Genomic DNA, 20550 nt, shown 5'->3' on the forward strand with positions numbered 1-20550 from the left:
CCTATGGATGGATGTCCCCATTTTAGACATGGCGCTGTCCCCCCCCCACAGCAAACACCTCCACGGCGGATGCCCCGCACACTTGGATGCCCCAACCCGGGGAAGGGAGTGGAAGTACCGCGGACCCCCCGCTCAGCCCCCCGCTCCTCCGCGGCTGCGGGAGCTCCGAGCAGCGCGCATGCGCGGCGGGGCACAGCTCAAACAGGGGGCGTGGCTTTTTACAATGGGCGTGGCTTAGTGTAGGGGCGGGGCTTGGTGTGGGGCGGGGCGACGCGGTGACGTAAGGGCGGGGCGGGGCGACGCTGGGTGGCAGCCGGCGGTTGGGGGCCGCTGTCAGAGTCGGGGCCGCGAGCGGGGAGCACGGGCGTGCCGGCAGGTACCGGGCCGGGGACGGCGGGGCGGGGTCGGGCCGGACCGGGCCGAGGCGGGCCGGAGGCTACGGGGCCGGGCGGGCCGGGTCCGGCGGGGCGGGGGGCGGCGGCCGCTCGCCATGTCCTTGGCGCCGCCGCCCGGGCGCCTCAGGGCGGGGGAGGGGGCGGGGCCGCCGCGGGGACGGACAGCGCGGTTCGGCCAACGGGGAAGCGGCGGCGCGCCTCGCGCCGCTCCGATTGGGGGCGAAGGGCGCGAAGCCCGCGCGGCGGAGGCGGGCGCCGATTGGCGGGCGGGGCGCGGGGGCGGGGCCGGGCCAGCCGACCTGCCGCACGTGGGGGCGCGGGGTCCGGGACCGGAAGCGGAGGTGCGAGGTTCGCGGGCCGGGGTTTGCGGGCAGGCCGTGGTGTGGGAGCGGCGCCGCTCCCTGACTTGGCCGGTGCAGCAGCCGGCAGCCTGGCTTTCCCTCTGATCCAGCTAAGTTTAATACTTATCCTTTCCGTGGCCGTTTGATTTTTAAGGATTAAAAGCCGAAAGCATTTCCCAGTTCACCTTCTCTTGCAGCAGGTCGCAGTGGCTCTGGCTCCAGAGGTCACATTTAGGCCCTTAATCTGCTTTGTGCCCTCACCCGTAGCAGCCCTGGGTCTGCAGGAATATTCCTGGCGTTTGACCTTTGCAGGAGCTGGCAGTGCAGCCGTGGATCCCCTGCTGTCCCGCAGCAGCGCCACGTCTGTGTGCTGTGTTTATGCCCCGCTGCCCTCAGCGCCCTGCAGGTCTCCCGTTTGGGGCTGACCCCCATCAGTAACACCTCTGTTTTGCAGTGCTGAGATGCTGCTGGCTGGCAGAGCTGAAATTGGACACTGCTGTTGATGCTTTTGTCCCAAAGTTTTTTTTCCCACGCGGTTCGGTCAGCTCAGAATTCTCCCCACACGTTTTGTGGTTTAAACTTCGGAGTAGTGAATGTTTGCTTCTGCCACCGGGCAACTCTATGGAGCAAAGATCTCTGCCCTTAATACCTGCCGTGAATCAAGGCCCAGGAATGCTGTGCTGCCATCCCCTGCTTGCAGCAGCAGCTCTCTCTCAGGAGGTCCAGATGCGTCGACCCAAACACTCCGCACTGAAATCCTGAGCTTAGAGGGGGGAATTGGAGTTGCTGCAGCGCTGGGGGACTAGAAGTGCATTCAGCAAAGCAAATGGGGAAGCCCAGCAGGTGACACAGCAGTAATGGGACGGCATTCCCCTCCCATTGTAGAATCGCTGAAATGCTCAGGTTGAAAAAGACCTTAAAGATCATCAAGTCCAACCACATAGTGCTGGGAAGTTTGGTTTGCTGCTGTGGGGTCACCTCCAGCCCCGTGACGGCCCTGGCAGGCACAGGGCCAGGTGGCACCGTCCCACACGTCAGTGCAGCCCAAGGAGATCTCATTGCAGCTCGTTCCCCAGGGCTGTGTTGTTGGCCTTCGTCAGCAGCGTTAGTAGGGAAGAGACGAAGGGATCTGCCTGGGAACCCATGCCTGAATGGGCCATGGGAAAGAGGAGGTGGTTCTGGCGTCGGGAGAGCTCTTCCTGCAGTCACTTCTTCCCAGTGCCCTGTGATTGAAGGTGGGCTGTGGTCACCTCTGATCTCTCACTGCATTCACAGTCCCAAATACCGTGCAGGTGCCGCACCTGTGGGGGACAGCCTCGTCCCCCCGCTGCGGGCTGCCCCAGCCTGGGCCCTTGTCAGATGGATGGAGGCCAGAGGCAGGGTGAGTAATGCGGCAAGAATGGGCCGGGGAAGAGCCGCTTTGCTCTGCTCAGAGCCATGGCCCTCATAGCAGGAAGGGGAGCAAAGAAGAAAGCTCTCGTTATGCAAACCCCACAGAGGCTGTTTTCCTGTGTCCCAACAGGACAGGGTCAGCTGAGCACAGGGCAATGCAGCATTCAGCAGTAAAACCCAGCTGGTAAGAAATAAATCAAGTTGCTAGCACCGCTCCGGGCTGGTTTGGCACCCGTTTGGGTGGCATTCTGGAGCTTCCGGCACCGGCTGTGCTCCTGCACCCGGCGTTTCTGTGCTGGGCTCTCATTCCATGCAGTGGTGTCCCAGTGTGCGCTGTGGGCGCAGGGCACTGCTGCTTGTGGCTCGGTGTGAGCAGGGCACCAGCAGCTCCTCGTAGGGGTTCCTGTCTCGTGCCGCTGCCACCTCACATCACATCAGCTGAGTGCGTCAGGAATGGGAAATAAAGTGATGTGAAGCTCCGGGGTGTTGTGCGGGGTGGGGATCGCCTGAACAAAGGTTGTTGCTCACTCATAAAGCTCGTGCCAGAGGTGAGGGTGCTCGCGCTGCCTTGCACCATTCCTAAAGCTCTTCTCGTTTCTATCCCAACAGGAACTCGTGTGAGGCTGTCGGACAAACATGTTTAACTTAAGGACTTGTGCAGCAAAGCTGAGGCCGCTGACGGCCTCTCAGACTGTTAAGACAATTTCCCAACAGAGGCCGGCAGCACCCAGGACGTTTCACCCCATCCGGTGCTACAGCGCGCCGGTGGCTGCCGAGCCCTTTCTGAGTGGGACTAGTTCAAACTATGTGGAGGAAATGTACTATGCCTGGCTGGAAAATCCCAAAAGTGTACATAAGGTAAGGAGCAAGCTCTCCGGGACACCGCCTCCGCTTCTGTGTGTGCGTGGCTGTGGGTGCAGGTAAGTGCAGGCGTCGCAGGAGGATTCAGCTGGGTGTGGATGTCCGTCCCACTGCGCTTCTCCTGAAAGCAGCAGCTGCACCAGAAGCTTCTCCTCTCGAGAGCGACCACCCTGCGCTTTGCATGCAGCCAGCATGGAGTTCTCCACATCCTGGATCACACGTGGATACAAGGAACGGCTTCAGAGGGAATCCGCCCTGCTGAGCTCCAGATGCTGTCTGCTTTCCAGCCCTTGCTGCTCCTCAGGAGGGTTCATTCTGGGGGTGAGGAGAGAGAGGCTGCTCCTCACACCTCACACCCTGTTCGCTGTGCCCTGCAGAGTGCTGCTGAGCGGGGCTGCAGTTGGGCACAGCCGTGTGTTGGTGCATCAGTGCAGCACGAGGCAGGGCTGCGGGGTTTGCTCCTGGATGGTCAGGGGATTTCTGAGAACCCCACGGTGTTTTTCCCCCAGCGTTTCACAAAGGAAGTGTTACTGCAGGGAACGAGTTTCAGCGTTACCCACATCATTTGTAAAACAGTTTCGTGCACATTCTGGCGGGGCTCCCAGGGCAGTCTCATTCAGCAGCTGTGGAGCAGCATGCAGCTATCATACAGGGCTCAGGGGATGTGGAAGGAATCTCGTGCTCTTGTGTCAGCAATGAGCTGTTTTCAGAGGCGTTGACCCCACGTGTCCAAACCACAGCCTGTAGGCTGCTTGCTGCTACAGAAGCCCTAAGGCAGGGTCAAAGCCAAGTTCTCATCAACCAATTCGTTGTGTTCCCTTCTTCCGCAGCCAGCGGTGTGCTCAGGGCCCTGTGCCAGTCTGCAGACCTCGCCACAGCCTCTGAGTGTCACTTAGAGCATTTCTGAGCACCTCGGGAGCCCCGGGGCTGCATCTCAGTCCCACTGACCGAGGTTTGCAGTGAGCTTTGCCATCACTTTTGTACAAACATGGCTCTGTGGCTTTGCTCCATGGCTTTGCTCTGTCTGCCCTGGGTGAATCCTATTGTGTTTTGGTGCTGCTGTTGGGATCCCTTACAGCAGCCACAGGGCCCGTGCTCCTGGTTTGGGTCAGCCCTGCATGCTGTGTGGATGCTGTTGGACTTGTGGCTGCGGGCTCTCCTCTTGGACATCTCCAAACCCAGCTCTGGGGGCCAGCTAAGATCTGGGTGGGATCTGAGGGGCCTGGAGATGCTTCCAAGCCGCAGCCATGCCGTGCTCCTGTGCTGCTGATCCCTGCATAAATCAGGTCATCAGATCCCCTTGGGGACTTCATACCTTGCCCCACGACCTCAGGGAAAAACTGTGCTGCCAGGGAGGCACTGGCGTGCCCTGAGCTGATAGCTGGGAGGGTGCGGCGTCCAAACCCAGCAGCCACAGCTTATCTCTGCAGATAGCAGAAACCCCCCACGCCTGTCCCGGGGAGGAGCTGGGATTTTTGAGCTTGGCTCACCAGAAACCTCCCTGCCACCCCATCCCTGCGTGCCTCCAGGCGCCGAGCAGGGCAAGCTCACTTCCTCCATCCGGGACTGACTGCTGAGATTGCAAAATATGTTCGTGTGCTCATTTCATTTGAGGAAGGAGGATTTTTGTTTGTTTGTTTGTTTAATTATTTTAAGCTTTTTTCCTCATTCTGTCCTTCATCTGAATTCCAGTTTCCCATTAGAGAGCTTTGCTGGAGTAAGATGAGCAAATGGGAGCTAAGCTGGGGAGGGAGGAGTTGAGGGTGGGAGGGAATTGTTCCAGTGCTGGTGGCTGCTGGGAGCCTTCCTGGTGCCGGCCCCTTCCCATTGCTGCTCCCAGAAGGATTGGTGACATACTGCTTGCCTTAGGGCTGGAGAGCTGGAAGGGCTGTCAAGCAGCCCCTGAACATCCATGCTGATGTGGGTCCAGCTTTGCCCCTGCCCACCAGGCAGCGTTCAGTGTGGTCTGCTTCTTCTGCCGGTGTTGGATCGATGTGTTCAGGAAGGGCTTTGGGAACAGCATCAAATACTGTGCAGAAGTGCAGGCAGGGAACACCCAGGGCTCTCTCCCTGTGGAGAGACACCGTTATCTTGTTGGAGAAGGGCTGGTCTGGCACGACTTGCCTTTGGTAAACTGGCACCGGCTTTTCCCGTCGCCTGCATTGTTTGGTCTGTAACAGTTTCTGGGAGGACCCGTCCCATTCCTTTCCCAGGAATTGCAGTCCTGTAGTTTCCTGGGTCCTCTTCTGGGCCCAAAGAACCCTTTCTTTGTAGCTCTTGCTGGTATCAGTACTACCTTAGCCTTCCCAAGTGCGTGCCCCGATGAGGTTCTCGCTGTCCCTGGTGGTTGTGTGGCTGCTGCAGAGCTTCGTGCCTGCTTCAGAGCACACCCCAAAGCAATCTGTTGAGCCAGGGTGCTCCGTGCTTCCCCCTGCCCTTAGCAGGGCTTGGCCTGCCCTCATTCTTCCTGCATTTTCCTTTCACTGGGGCCCTGGCCTGCAGCCCCGTGCGCCCTGCCATTACATTGGGCAATGAGGCGTTCAGTGAAAGTCTGATTGCGCTGCACCCAGCCCTGCTTGGAGAGCTCACAGCTGAGCTTTTCCTTTCAGACCTGAAGCAAAGTGCATCTCCAAGAGGCAAAGGTTTGCAGTGTCAGAACAAAGGTCACGAAGGCAGCAGCTCCCTGGGTGCAGAGGTTTGGGTGTGATTCCAGGTGAAAAGTGACTGCGGGGAAGGAAAAGATGTGTGGTTTTGGGGTGATGCTGCTTAACCTCATTCCTCCTGCAGGGCACAGCAGGAACAAGTGGGGCACTATCTCCCACTGACCCCCAGCAGTGGGGAAGCAGTGGGGCTGTGCTGCTCGACACACCTGTGCTCATCACCATAATTCCCTTCTCGTGCTGCATTTGTTGCTGGGGAGCAAAGCATGCCCGGCAGCCCTGCAGGCTCCATCCCAGGCTGCTTCAACCCAAGAATCCTTGCATCGTCCTCAAAAAGCTCAAGGGTGGATGGAAGATCAGCCTGGTTCAATGTGTGAGCTCTGAAGTCTTTCTGCTTGCGTCAAGGCTTGGCCGTGGGGTGACGCAGGGTGTTCACAGGGTGTGCAGGATGCTGGGAGCCACGTGGGGGCCAGCCCTGCTGGCAGCAGAGAGCAAACCTCCATCTCTCTCCCCCTCATTGGGAGCAATGCTGCATTCCCTTGCACGTCTTTGGAGGGTGAATGCTGGGTAATGGACTGGAAAACAGAGCGGTGAGTCTCAGTCCTGCTCTGCAGCAGCCAGAATTGGAGGCAGCAGCTTAGGACAGGAGGGGACAGGATGGTGGCATCGCTTTGGGAGCTGCGGGCAGCCCTCCCTCCTCAGCAGGAAACAATGGCAGCACGGTCAGGTGCTGGGTTTAGTTTGTTTATTTTGTTTCTTTATTATTTTTACCGTCGAGGGAAATCAGCTGCATGGATATCAGTTACAGCTCCAGGTTTTTCCAGATTTTATTTATGTTCCTCCAGCGTGACCTGCTTCTAAATCTGTTCACTCTGTGCAACCACGTGCTGGGCGTCCATGTGAGTTGGGGAGGCTGGAAATAGCTGGGGCACACAGGCTGGGTCACTGCAGTGTGCCCAGAGCTGCCTGCAAAGGTTAGGCTGCAGCTCCTGTTCCCAGGTACCAGGGGGAAACCCCATCTTCTGCCCCAGCCCCACACTGAAGTCTCTGTTTGTGTGGTTTGGCCACCCTCACCTGTACTTCTGTAGCCAGCAGAAGAGCTGGTGTGTGGGCTTGTCTCTGTGGTTGTGGGTGTTTCGGTGGCTGTGGATGTGTTGGCTGGGCCTGGGGGGAGAGTAGAATGGAGTAGGGGTGGAATGGGAGTGGGAGTGGGAAAGGAAGAGGAATAGGAAGGTGAAAGGAACAGGAAGTGGAACAGAATGGTAAAGGGAAAAGAATACATAGGGTAAAGGAAGAGAATGGGAAGGGGGTGGGAAAAGAAGGGAATAGGAAGGGGCAAGTGAAAGGAAGGGAATAAGAAAGGGAGAGGAGGGGAATAGGAAGGAGGTGGGGAAGGAATGGGAGATGAATGGGAAAGGGATTGGAAAGGAAAAGAACAGTAAAGAAAAGCCAAGAGTGGAGGGTGCCCTGTGCTGGGAGCTGGGCCCTCCAAGCCCTGGTGAGGGGCTGAGAGCAGCGGTGCTGCTGCGGCCATGGGGCAGCATGGTAGGGCTGGGTGCCAGCATCAGCAGTGCTGGGAGATGGGGGAAAGTGAGAAGGAGACCTGTGTGGGAAGCAGAGGACTGCATAACCTAAGGGCTGAAAGAGCTTGAATCCTTTCTTGCCTGCGTGCAGCTTCACCATTTGTCAGCAGTCTCTAAAAATCCGAATCAAAGCGCTTGAGGCAGCGTCGCCCCGCGTGGTTTTGGTGCACAAAAAGAACTTTTCCTTCTGCTCTTGCACCTTGTTGTATTTTTCCCTAGGAAGGCAGCGGGGTACCTGTGGGCTCCTGTCTCTGTCCTGTCTGCTCCACGGGAGGAGCTTTGCACCGGGGACATCTGGGTTGCACCTGCTGATCTGTCCCTTTTTTTCCCTCTAGTCATGGGACATCTTCTTTCGCAACGCCAACGCCGGAGCTGCTCCAGGCACTGCTTACCAAAGCCCCCCCCGCTGAGCTCCAGCCTTTCCTCACTGTCCCAAGCACAGTTCCTGGTTCAAGCACAGCCCAACGTAGACAAACTGGTGGAAGACCATCTGGCAGTGCAATCTCTTATCAGGGCATATCAGGTAAGAACACAGCGTTGCGCCGGGGACCACATTGTCCTCTGCAGCTTTCCCAGCAGCTCCACGCTGCCACGTAACACTGCCAGACAGTAGGAAGCTTAAAGCCACTGCCACCCCACCAAAGCCATTGCTGCAGCGTGGTTTGCTCTCAGCCCAGGCCAGGAGCTGTGGGGATGGGGCCGTTCCCAGCCAGGTGGGTTGGGTGTGAGTGCTGCATGGGAGCTCTGGGCTCTGCTTCCACCTCCTCTTGCTCAGGAGTAGCATAGGACAGCTGTGCTGCTTCCTGTGCTTTGAAGGAGAGGATTGACAGCGCTTCAGGAAACATTGCTTTGCTCTTTGCAAATGGATGAGGGCTGTAGTGCTGCCACACTGAAACGGAGCCACGCTGCCCAAAATCAACCTCTGGGGAGAAATGAGTTCCTAGCAGAAAGGAAACCTCTGCAGCACCCAGGGCTGGTGTTTTAGCTTAGGAGAACACTGAGATGCATTCCTGTGGCCATCACTCTTTCCATCATTCTTCCACTGTTGGTTTGCCCAGCCGTGCCTGCCTCTGGGGCACTGCACTGCTCTTCCTGGGCTGTTTGTGAGCTCCCTGCACTGTGCTGATAGCAGAGGAGCTGAGCACCGTGCTGGCTCCTTATTCTGCTGGCTTCTGCATGCTGCGTTGTTGGAGGCAGCCACTTCCAAAGCAACGATGTGCACACGAAGCCCTCTGCACTCCCTCTGCTATCAGCCCCCGCAGCGGCCGTGCTGGGAGGTGGTTGCTCTTGACCTGCTTTCTCTGATGTGGATTGAGAAAGCTGCAGCCATAGGGGGGAGGTTCCAGGCAGGGAGGCATGCAGGTGGGTGAGGGCCGGCAGCCCTACCTGTGGTATGTGACCTACTTAACCAGCAGGCAATTAATTTCCGAAACCAGATCGAGCTGGAGAGGCCCTGTAAGGATAGGCGAGGGGTGTCCCTGCCCTGTGCTGGCTCCTGGTGGCACCAGCACCGGTCTGTTCCTCCCTTGTAGCAGTGCTTGGGAGCCCAATTCATTACTTCCTTTAAAACGACCACCGTGGTCTTGTTAGGACTGGGGAAAACGATCTGCCTCTGTGTCGCTGCGGCGGAGGAGGCCATGGCACCCGCGTGGTGGGACTGCTGCCACTGCTGCCTTGGGGTTCTGGGGGAGGGGGGTGGAAAAAAGAGGAAGGAAAGCACAGGAGAAGACCCCCTCCTTGTTCCCACCCGAGCTGACCTCCTGACGGAGGAACCCAACTTGGGAGGACACTGCAGCCACTGAGCCCTGGAACTGCTGACGCTGAGATTCGGGATAGCTCTCCATTCCCAGCCCTTTTCATCCATTTTGGGGCATCCCTTAACACAACTCAACCCAGTGGGCATCATGGATCCAGAAAGCAGCACTGAGTACTGGAAACCAAAGCCACAAGTGTTCAAAGCAAAAGCAGTACGGACTAAAAAGAAAAGCAGTAAGCACTGGACATCAGTGAGTGAGGGAAAAAAAGTCTCAGCGGTGCCAGGGGCAGCAAGGAGGATTCTCAGGCTGAAGAGTGCAGCTCTGGCTGCTGAGCACTGCTGAGCTCTGTGGGGAGGCACAGGTAAGTGGGTGGCAGTGGCACAGTGCTGCTGGGCCCTTCCCAGTTCTGTGCTAGGAGCTGCTCCAGGCTTCAGAGCCATGGAGTGGGGCTGGGACCCTCCTGGCCGGCTCCGCGGGTGAAGTGAGGAGGGAATCTGCATGAGGTTGTGTTGTTTTGGTTATGATTTTAAGGAAAATCTCTTCAGTTAGTTCGTCTTAATGACTAATCTGTATTGTTGCTTCCAGGTCAGGGGCCATCACATTGCAAAGCTCGATCCTCTCGGCATTAGTTGTGTAAATTTTGATGATGCACCTGTAACTGTTTCTCCAAACGTCGGTGAGAATTACTCTGCAAATTAATTCGAATGTAATTTAACTTTTTTACCCCTCCCCTCTTTTGTTTTTCTCCCTCTCCCCTCTCCCTCCTGGAACCTGTTCTCCCCCTCCATTCCCGGCCCATTTCATAGATTCGAGGGCACCATGTAGCACAACTCGACCCCCTGGGCATCCTGGATGCGGATCTGGACTCATCCGTTCCAGCCGATATTATCACATCCACAGACAAACTGGGTGAGGGCTTTGAGAGCAGTTAGTGCTGCATTGCTTGAGCTCCTCTCTCTCTCACAGCTTTGTAGGTAGAGCGCTTCACCAGTGCAGGGGAAAGCTCTGAAGTTTCCTTCCTAACGATCGCTGCTCATTAGTTTGGGGAGCGCAGCGGTGGCGGAGCAGCTCTGCCCCCCCCCGGCCGTCACCACTCCCCGTTGCTGAGCTCTGAGCTCCGCCAGTGGTTGTGCCAAGGAAGCTCTGGGATGCGTTCCCACCTGGGTAGGGGTGGAAGTTCCCCTGCTTTGGAGTGAGGGATGCTCACTCAGGGGGTGAAGCCGTAACGCTCAGTGCTCTCCAGCACAGCAGCAGTGAGCTCCTTCACCCCGCTGCTGCCTCCAGGGCCGGTCCTTTGCTGCAAGGCATGCTCCTAACCTAGAGTAGAGCGCAGCGATGATCACTAACCTCGCACAGCTGCAACGGCCGATCTGAATTCTGTCTGTGTGTCTGTCTGTCTGGATGGGTGGGCGACCGCACCAAGCGTCGTGCTGCAGGGCTGGGATGGAGGAGCGGTCCTCAGGATGCTCCCCGTGTGGCTGAGCGGTGCAGCCCTGTCCCGGCTGGGGCGTGCTGCGTTGCCTGGGTCAGCCCTGACCTCTGTGCCACAGCCGGGCGGTCGCCGTAAGGGCTTTGCAGTGTTCTCACTGAGATTTGGCACCGTGGCTCCCGGTGTCGATTTAATTACCAGGAGTGCATAATGAGAGCAGGGGGTGAGCCGTGCTGCTGCTGCCAGCTGATGGTTTGCACCGGGGCTGGGTTGCATCGGCTGTGTGTGACCACAGGAGGCCGTGTGTCCCATCAGGAGCACGGGCTCCTGATGCAAAACCAGATGCAAAACCTCATCCCATGGATCCTGAAATAAAACTGCTCGTGCTGAGCAGAGCAGCGCGGAGACACGGCGGCTGGGAGGAGAGCTGCCATCTCCTGCTTGCAGTGCAGCCAAGCCCAGCCCAGCAGCAATCCCACATGGTGCGATGCAGCACTTCTTCCTTAATTGGCAACGGCCTCATCACTGCCGAGCCAGCAGTGCTGCCTTCCCACGTGGGAGCTTCCCCACGCCGTGCTGTGCTCACAGAGGGTGCAGTGGATGAGCTGCACAAGGCAGGATGCACACTGTGTCACATCCCAGGTCCCCGTGGCATCGATGGGTGATGTTTCCCACTGGCAGCCCGAGAGGTGCTGCAGGAGGTGGTTGGAGAGGCGGTGCTCTGAGGGGCTGCAGCACATCTCCGACACGGAGAGAGATGGGTTTAGAAGGGGCATGGATGGGGGGCTGCAGATGTAGGTCAGTGTGAGGGGGAAATCCTTTCACCAGAGGCTGCCACTGCTGCCCAGAGTTGTGGCTGCCCCAACCCTGGAAGTGCCCGAGGCTGCGGATGGAGCCCTGGGCAGCCTGAGGTCCCTTCCAGTCCAACCACACTGGGATCCCAGGGCTCAGTGCTTCAGGATGCTGTCTGCCTGCAGCCCGGCCTCGTGGCTGGGGCTGTCAGGAGGACAAGGGCAGATTTTCTGGCCAGTGCCAAAGATCCACTGTAGCCTGTTGTTTGTAGAGAAAGCCAATTTCTAAGCAAATCCCGCTGGCTTTTTGCTTGGAAAGAGTATTTCCTAACACTTGGGCTGCAGTTAATTTGCAGAGCAGTTAATAAGAGGAGTGTTTGTTAGACTTGCCCTGGAAACAATCTTTTGTTTCCTATTTCTGCACATTGAAATCCTTAAAGGTCAGCTGTCGCAGTGTGAGCTGTGCTGCGAGCAGCTTCTGCTCTGACCGAGCACATGTGAGGAGCTGCGTGCCTCATCTCTGGAGCTGATCTTTTGTCTCAGCTGCCTTTTGTCGAGCAGCTCCCCGCTGCTGGGTTTGGAAGCTGTCTGTGGGTGCAGCAGGGCGACCTTTGGGTGAATGCAGGAGTGCTGCATCCCACGCGGGGGAACCCCTTACTGTGCTCAGCCCCATTCCTGCTTGGCAGATGGAGTGCTCCTGCGTGTCGCTCCGTCTGTCATGGAAGGACCCTCTGGCACGCATCAGCCGTGCCCACAAAGCCCTCTGCTCCCCTTGGGGCTGTTCTTGCCTGCAGTTGGAGGTGCTGCACACCAGAGGAGACCTCAACCCATGCAGCCCAACTGCTGCCCAGTGTCTGATGCCCCCTCCCTCCCCAGCACATTTGCCACCAGGACCCCTTTGCCATCCTCCGCCCACCCCACCCCTCTTTGCCTCCAGCGCTTCCCACTCTGAATACTGTTTTCTATGTCATTTTTTTAGACTCCTGTTTTTCCATGGCTGTTCTCCTCGCGGTTTTTTTCCTTTACTAACTCTGACTGCGTCTCTCTATCTTCTCCCTCTGCACCCCCCGCCCACCCAGACCTCGCAGTGTTCAAGGAGCGACTGAGAGTGCTAACAGTGGGAGGTACGCACCCCGGCAGCCCCGACCCCGTGCAGCACAGGACTCTCAATAGGTTGTTCTGGGCCCTTTGGCGATGCTTCACCCCGAGTCGGAGCGTTCCCATAGCAGCACTGGGGCCCTCTGATCTGCACACACCTATCGCTCCGCTGCCTTTCGTTGTAACCTCGTTGTCGCGTGCTCCGTGTTAATTGCTGCTTGGTTCTTGCACTCGAACCTCCTCCGTGCTCATTTTGGGTTTTGTGCCGCTTTTGTCCCCCTCCCTTCTCCTCTCCTCCCTTCCCCACCTGCGGCCGACCCCCCTCGGCCCCATCCCTTCCCCCTCCCTGCTTCCGCTCGTCCCACCCGCACAACCCTGCAGGATTTTACGGGCTGGATGAATCCGACCTCGACAAGGTCTTCCATTTGCCCACAACCACCTTCATCGGAGGAAACGAGTCGGCTCTTCCGCTCCGGGAGATCATCCGCCGCCTGGAGGTGAGGGCCGTGGCTCTGAGGCAGAGCACGAGAGCTGTGCAGCAGCACCGTGGCTTTGCTGCAGGTTGTTTCCCCTCTGCCTCGCTCCCCGTTCCTGGCTGACTCAGGACGGAGATAAGCAGGGCAGGCCCTGATTGCAGGAGGTTTTCCTCATTCCCTGCCTGCCTTAACGAATGGGGTCTGAAAGCACCCTGAGGTGCGGTGCAGCCCTCCGAGGCTGTGAGTTCTGCACGTGCAGGCAGACAGGGAGCCGGGCAGCGTGCTGGGCGGCAGCTGGGAGGTGCAGCTCACTGCTGGGTGACGAAAGGGACCGAGGGATCCCCCGGCACCGCACGGATCCGGGGGACTTGGAGCGGGCTGGGGATGTGTGCGGCTCCTGCCGGTGCCTGACGGGCTGTGCGATGCTCCGGGGCAGATGGCCTACTGCCAGCACATCGGCGTGGAGTTCATGTTCATCAACGACCTGGAGCAGTGCCAGTGGATCCGGCAGAAGTTCGAGACCCCGGGGATCATGCAGTTCACCAACGAGGAGAAGCGAACGCTGCTGGCACGCCTGGTTCGCTCCACCAGGTACCCTGCCTGGGCCCCCATTCTCCCCAGTTTATTTCCTGCTGGATGGCTGCCCTAGCTGGACCGTCACCACCCGCATCACCTCTCCTTGGTGTCATCCGTGCGGTCCCTCCAGGCCAGGCTAACCACAGATCTGTGACGTAGGGCTCACTCAGGTGCTGCCAGAGCACTGGCACAGAGCCTGCAGACAGATGATGCTGGCAGAAAACAGCTAAAAATAAGGTGTTGTTCAACAACACTGCGTGGAGTCGTCGTGCATGCAGGGTGGGAGCAGGGAGCTGGGCAGCAGGAGAGGGCATGGGGCGAGCAGGGGCTGTGCCCCCTGGTAAGGTCCTCTCTCTGTTCCCCCTTCCAGGTTTGAGGAGTTCCTCCATCGGAAATGGTCTTCGGAGAAGCGTTTCGGTCTGGAGGGCTGTGAAGTGCTGATCCCAGCCTTAAAGACCATCATTGATAAGTCGAGTGAGAAGGGAGTGGATTATGTGATCATGGGGATGCCCCACAGGTAGGTGTTGCCGTGCTCGGTGCCCTGGGGTTCGGTTCTGCAGGGTGAGCAGCCGAGCTCGGACCTCAGCAGCTCCCTCTGAGTGCACAGAAGGGCTCTGGGGGGGAAGAGATGGGAATGGCACTGCAGAGCCCGCTCTGTGCCTTGGGCAGAAGGAGCTTCGTTTGAGCAGGGCTGCAATGTGAGGGTGGGATATGGCTGTGCTGCAGCAGGGAGGGCACAGAGGGCGTCCCATCCCTGCAGGGACAAAGGATGTGTTATGGCACAGGACCCCATCCCCTCCCCTTGTTCCCCACAGCTCGGGGGCTGTAGGGCTGCCCCCTGGCTCTGGTGGGGGAGGCACGGGGCTGTGCTGCCTGCTGCTCACCGACGGCAGCGTTGCTTTCACAGAGGGCGCCTGAATGTCCTTGCCAACGTGATCAGGAAGGAGCTGGAGCAGATCTTCTGCCAGTTTGACTCCAAGCTGGAGGCTGCCGACGAGGTGAGTCCTCCTCCACTCCGTCCCCTCAGCAGCCTGCAGGCCGTGGTGCTGTGAGCTGCATCACATGGCTGCCAGCAGCTCTGCATTGCACCGCCGTGACCCCCGTCCCTCCGGCAGGGCTCCGGTGACGTCAAATACCACCTGGGGATGTACCACCGCAGGATCAACCGCGTCACCGACAGGAACATCACCCTGTCCCTGGTGGCCAACCCCTCCCACCTGGAGGCTGCTGACCCCGTGGTCCAAGGCAAGACCAAAGCAGAGCAGTTCTATTGCGGGGACACGGAAGGGAAGAAGGTGAGCAGGGAGGCGGCGTGGGGTGGTGGCACCGAGGGGCTGGCACACTAACTGCCGTCACCACGGCCGCTCCCACGTCTCCCCCTGGTCTTTGCTGATAGCTCCTGTGGGGGCTCGACCCCGAGCAGCGTTCCCATCCCCAAAGGCTCAGCATCAGGGCTGGGAGGGCTCAGCTCCACGCTGATGGGTCTCGTTGTGTGCGGGGTGGAAGTGCTGGGGGCACCTCCAGGACGGCTGCGCCCACGTGCCGGGGGGGTTTGTGCCCAATCTCACTGCCTCATTCATCGCCCGTGGCACTCCAGGAGAAGTGGAATGGTGAGATCAAAAGTACTTCCCTTCCTCCCACACTGCGAGGGTTGGGAATAAATAGAGCAGCTCTATCCTCGCCTGGCAGGCAGCGTCCTCAGGCAGCCCCCGGCTAAAGCAGTGGAGCAGCTGAAGGCACAGCGAGCTCTGCCACAACGCGCTCCTTCTTTTGGGGTGAAAGCATGCGGGAAAGGTGCATTTTTCCCAACTCAGTCCCTGGAGCTGTGGAGCAGAGGGTTTCGGGGTGGGACGATGGCCCCGAGCATCCCGCAGGGATTGCAGCAGCTGCCAGTCAAGCACTGTGGGAAATCATTGGACTCTCCTGTGGGGCTGAGATGTGGCCACAGTGCCGCTGAGTGCCTTCGCCTTGCAGGTGATGTCCATCCTCCTGCACGGAGATGCAGCATTTGCAGGGCAGGGGATCGTGTATGAGACGTTCCACCTGAGCGACCTGCCCTCCTACACCACTCACGGCACCGTGCACGTCGTGGTCAACAACCAGGTAGGGGGCATAGCTGCCCAAAACCAGGGGAGATGCTGTGGCTCCAGTGCTGGGGTGGAGCTGGGGAAGCCTGGCTCGGTTCAGGCCCGAGGCCTGGAAGTCACCTGCATTCCCCAGGCGCCATGCAAGCTGATGGAATATGCCTGGCCTGGTGCCTGGCCGGCTTCAGTGCCAGCCAGGACCTGCAGGCAGCACGGTTTGTTCCAAATCCTGTCCTCCCCAACAGATTGGTTTCACCACTGACCCACGCATGGCCCGCTCCTCTCCGTACCCCACTGACGTCGCCCGCGTGGTCAACGCTCCCATCTTCCACGTCAACGCAGACGACCCCGAGGCTGTGGTGTATGTGTGCAACGTGGCAGCGGAGTGGCGAAGCACCTTCCATAAGGACGTGGTGGTGGATTTGGTAAGGAGGTGGCACCAGGCTTTGTCTGAAAGCTGTGGCTCCTCCAGCCTCTGGGGCACGGTTTCAGGGGAGGGAAAGAGAGGGTTTTGGTGAGGTCATGGGCACTGACCCCTGGGGAAGAAGCACCGCCTCTGTCTCTATGCCTGCCCTCATGCCCTGCACTGAGCAAGGCAGAGCTGCTCCCTCCTGGGCTGCTTTGGACTTTCCATAGCACACAGACCCGGAGGCTCTGCGAGGCGCAGGCTGCAGGGCTGCTCTCAGAGGCTCCCTCCTTCCCCATAGGTGTGTTATAGGCGCAACGGGCACAACGAGATGGACGAGCCCATGTTCACGCAGCCCCTGATGTACAAACAGATCCGGAAGCAGAAGCCAGTGCTGCAGAAATACGCCGAGCTCCTGATTTCACAGGGGGTCGTAAATCAGCCAGAGTACGAGGTATGTCACTGGGGTCGGGGTGCAGCTGGGCAGCACTGTGGGATGGGGGGTAGAGGAGCTGGCATCCCCCAACACCCTCCAAGGGAACGGGTGCCGCCCATCTTCACAATGGAGAGGTTTCAGGGCACAGCATGGGAGAGGGATGCAGGGCACAGACCTGCCCTGGCTGCCTCAGAGCTTCGTGAGGCTGCCGGGTTGGTTCAGAGCTGTGGTGACATCTTCTGGGCCCACTCACCTAAAGGTGGCAGAGCTGTGCTGCACTTGGGCGAGCAGTGGCTGGGCTGGGAGCTGCAGCTCTGCTGTGGGCTGTGCCAGCTGGGAACAGGAACATCTTGTTCCCATCTCGCTCCCGGGCTGCCCCTTGATCTCTGCAGTGCTGAGCTGCTCCAGCGCTCTGCCCTGCGGCACTGGGAGGGCTGGGGCTGAGCTGCAGGGCCCCCGGGGGCTGCCTGGCACAGGGACCCACTCTGAGCCCAGGAGCCCCTGAGCTCATGCCAGCACTGCTGTTTGGAGCCTCCTCAGTAATGCAGCTCCGCCTGCTTCTGCCTCGCAGGAGGAAATCGCCAAGTATGATAAGATCTGTGAGGAGGCCCATGCAAGATCCAAGGATGAAAAGATCTTGCACATCAAGCACTGGCTGGACTCTCCCTGGCCTGGTAAGGTGCTGACAGTGTTTCAGCTAGCGCATAGCCCGGCTTCTTCAAAGCCCGCTGGGGTTCTGGTGCCCTGTCAGCTGGCATTCAGCAAATGCGTGCTCATGGGGTGAGGGCACGATGCTGGCATCCCTGCTTCTGTCCTCGGAGTGTTGGTGCATGGCCCTGCAGCACCGTGGCTGCTCCTCTGGCCACAGGTTTCTTCACTCTGGACGGCCAACCCCGCAGCATGAGCTGCCCCTCCACCGGGCTGAACGAGGAGGACCTGACGCACATCGGCCAAGTGGCCAGCTCTGTGCCTGTGGAGGATTTCACCATCCACGGAGGTAGGAGCTCGCTGGAGCCACGTGCTTGTTCCTGAGAAGGTGTGGGAGAGGGCTGGAGCACTGAGGGGTTCAAAGGGAGCTGTGGTTAATTAAGGGAGGAGCGCGAGGAGCAGCTCGTCCTTGGAGCTGCCCCGAGGGAGCGTTCCTCTGCCCCGGGGCGTGCACACACTGTCAGCCCACGGGCAGGTTTGGGGATGGAGGTGTTCTCACCACCACGAACCGTCGCCTGTCCCGGCAGGCCTGAGCCGGATCCTGAAGACCCGCGGGGAGATGGTGAAGAACAGGACTGTGGATTGGGCGCTGGCTGAGTACATGGCGTTTGGCTCCCTGCTGAAGGAGGGCATCCACATCCGCCTGAGCGGGCAGGACGTCGAGAGGGGGACCTTCAGGTGGGGCAGTACTGCTGTGCTCGGCCCCACAGCCTCTGGAAGGGATCTCAAACCACATGGCCTTTGTCCTTTGGGTTGTTTATTTTGCCACCCTGCACCATGATCCCCTGTTGGCAAAGCAGCCGGGAAGGGGGAATGGCCAAATGAGACACCCATGAAGCAGCAGCTTGCATTTGGGAGGGGGTAACGCTGCCCTTCCCCCTCTTCCAGCCATCGCCACCACGTGCTGCATGACCAGAACGTGGACAAGAGGACCTGCATCCCGATGAACCACCTGTGGCCCAACCAGGCTCCCTACACCGTCTGCAACAGCTCTCTGTCTGAGTACGGTGTCCTGGGTGAGTGTGACTCTGTGCCCAGGGGGCCATACCCCCACCCTTCCCCCTAACGCTCCCCTGACCCCTCCTGCAGGCTTTGAGCTGGGCTTTGCCATGGCCAGCCCCAATGCCCTGGTGCTCTGGGAAGCCCAATTTGGGGACTTCCACAACACCGCCCAGTGCATCATCGACCAGTTCATCTGCCCCGGGCAAGCCAAGTGGGTCAGGCAGAACGGCATCGTCCTGCTGCTCCCCCACGGCATGGAGGGCATGGTGAGGACCCCCCCAGGCCCCCGGCTGCCTCCCAGCTCGTGGCAGCCCGGCTGTGCCGTCACTCTGCCTGCCTCCACCTGCAGGGCCCTGAGCACTCATCCGCCCGTCCTGAGCGGTTCCTGCAGATGTGCAACGACGATCCCGACGTCTTCCCTGTGAGTGGGGCTCAGCCCGACCCCCTGCTCACCCCCCCGCGGGGCCTTGCCGGGCCCTGATCTCCCGCACAAAGCCGAGGGTTGGGGGTGGCCCCGGATGGGCTCAGTGCGGCGTGATGTGATGCCAAGCTGTCCCCATCAGCAGCGCGGTGCAGCAGGGAGGGCGTTATCCCATGCTGGGAGCACAAAAGCGCAGCTGTCCCCAGTGCTGTGCTCTGTGTGTCCCCCTGTGCTTTGGGAGGGGGCAGCAGGGGGCTGGGGGGGTAGCAGGGGCTGCGTGCCCGGAGCTGCGGGGCCATCGGGCGCTGCTGTTCCTCGACACCCCCTGACCCACACTTGTTGAGGCAGAAGCTGGACGACTTCGACGTGCGCCAGCTGTACGACTGCAACTGGATCGTCGTCAACTGCTCCACTCCGGCCAACTTCTTCCACGTCCTGCGGCGTCAGATCCTCCTGCCCTTCCGCAAACCGGTCAGTGCCCGGCGCTGGGGCTGTGGGTGCACCGGGTGCTGCCGGCTGCTGCTGCAGGCGGGGGGGAGGAAAGCTCTTGGGTTGGAAACCACCGTTGTCCTTGGGCAAATGGAGCAGCCCGTGCGCCCTCCTGATCGCTCCCAGCCGAGCAGAGGGAGGTGCTGACGGGCAGCCGTGCTCCCTGCTCGGGGCGAGGAGTTCTGGCACTGCTCACCGCCTGCTCGGCCTCTCCCTCCCCTGCAGCTGATCATCTTCACTCCAAAGTCGCTGCTGCGCCATCCCGAAGCGCGCTCCAGCTTCGATGACATGCTGCCAGGTACGGGCAGCGCGGGCCGTGTTTGCCTCCTGGGGGGTGAAGGGCAGCAGCTGGTGTGGTGTAAAGTCCTGCTGGCAGCATCCCCGCGCTGGCCACCCTTGTGCTGCAACAGATCGAATCCCTAAACTCCTTTTGGATGTGGCGTGGAGAGGTGTGGTGGTCACCTCAGCCCCGGCCGCGGGTCCTCATGGCCGCACCACCTCCCCGTTCCGCAGCCCTGCCGCGTTCTCCCCGCACTGATGGTGGGGATCCATCTTCCCACAGGCACCAACTTCCTCCGGGTCATCCCCGACAGCGGCCCGCAGCTCAGAGCCCGCAGGGCGTCCGCCGGGTGCTGTTCTGCACCGGGAAGGTTTACTACGACCTGACGCGGGAGCGCAAGGCCCGCAACATGGAGGCAGACGTGGCCATCACCAGGGTGGAGCAGGTGAGCCCGGCGCGCCCGGGCTGAGCCCGCAGCGATGGGTGCCGCGCCGGCTGCCACCAACCCCCGTCCTCCCGCAGCTGTCGCCGTTCCCCTTCGACCTCCTGCAGAAGGAAGCTCAGAAATACCCCAACGCCGAGCTGGTGTGGTGCCAGGAGGAGCACAAGAACCAGGGCTACTACGACTACGTCAAACCGCGCCTGCGCACCACCATCAACCGCGCCAAGCCCGTGTGGTAACAGCAGAGCTGGGGGTCCCGCGGGGCAGCGCCGCGCTCAGGGCCGGCCCAGAGACCCCCAGCCTCCCTCTCCCTGCAGGTACGCAGGCCGGGAGCCGGCAGCTGCCCCCGCCACCGGCAACAAGAAGACTCACCTGACGGAGCTGCAGCGGCTGCTCGACACCGCCTTCAACCTGGACGCCTTCAAGGACCTGGCCTGAGACCCCAACCCCCACAACCCCCCCGCGGCCGCTGCAGCATGCGCGTGGCTCTGTCCGTCTGTCTGTGTGTTTGTCGCTCGCCTCCCGCCTCCGTCCTAAACTACACGCCTTGTCAACCCAACGCCTGGCCTCGTGTGTGCCGCCGCGCTGGGACCCCCACACCGAGACCGAGACCCCCCGGTGGGGTTGTGACCCCTCCAGTTGGGACTGATTTCCCCCCGCCTCGGGGTCAGGATCCCCCACTGAGGCCAAGACCCCCCGTTGGGGATGGGATCCCCCACCGAGGCCGGGACGCCCCGAGCGCTGGGGTTTGCAGGGACGTTCGGCCCCTCGCTCCCAAAGCTCGGGGGTCGCGGTGGGGTTGGGGACTCCCGGTTCTCCATCCCGGCCCCCTCGGCTCTCGGCTGCCTCGCGCAGGGGGCAGGACGGGGTGACGCGGGGCCGCGCCGCCCCACGGGGCTGCTGCTGGCGGGGCGGGGGGCGGC

The 20550-nt window shown here is 60.3% G+C and overlaps 1 protein-coding gene across 1 annotated transcript; it reads left to right on the forward strand.

Moving 5' to 3' along the window:
* Nucleotides 1-256: 256 nt before the first annotated feature.
* On the forward strand, nucleotides 257-20186 carry OGDH (oxoglutarate dehydrogenase). The gene is given in 26 exon segments (XM_085208477.1): nucleotides 257-376; nucleotides 2738-2986; nucleotides 7568-7625; nucleotides 7628-7755; nucleotides 9796-9898; nucleotides 12289-12333; nucleotides 12689-12804; nucleotides 13220-13374; nucleotides 13730-13876; nucleotides 14267-14357; nucleotides 14475-14654; nucleotides 15334-15462; nucleotides 15689-15868; nucleotides 16151-16303; nucleotides 16857-16959; nucleotides 17154-17282; nucleotides 17521-17671; nucleotides 17882-18009; nucleotides 18083-18261; nucleotides 18345-18416; nucleotides 18765-18887; nucleotides 19131-19203; nucleotides 19468-19503; nucleotides 19506-19630; nucleotides 19708-19862; nucleotides 19945-20186. Coding segments are annotated over 25 exon segments (3102 nt in total). The 5' UTR covers nucleotides 257-376; nucleotides 2738-2764; the 3' UTR covers nucleotides 20066-20186.
* Nucleotides 20187-20550: the final 364 nt, after the last annotated feature.

The sequence above is a fragment of the Meleagris gallopavo genome, chromosome 24, assembly GCF_905368555.1.
Source record: "Meleagris gallopavo chromosome 24, MGAL_WU_HG_1.1, whole genome shotgun sequence".
In the NCBI taxonomy this organism is placed as follows: Eukaryota; Metazoa; Chordata; class Aves; order Galliformes; family Phasianidae; genus Meleagris; species Meleagris gallopavo.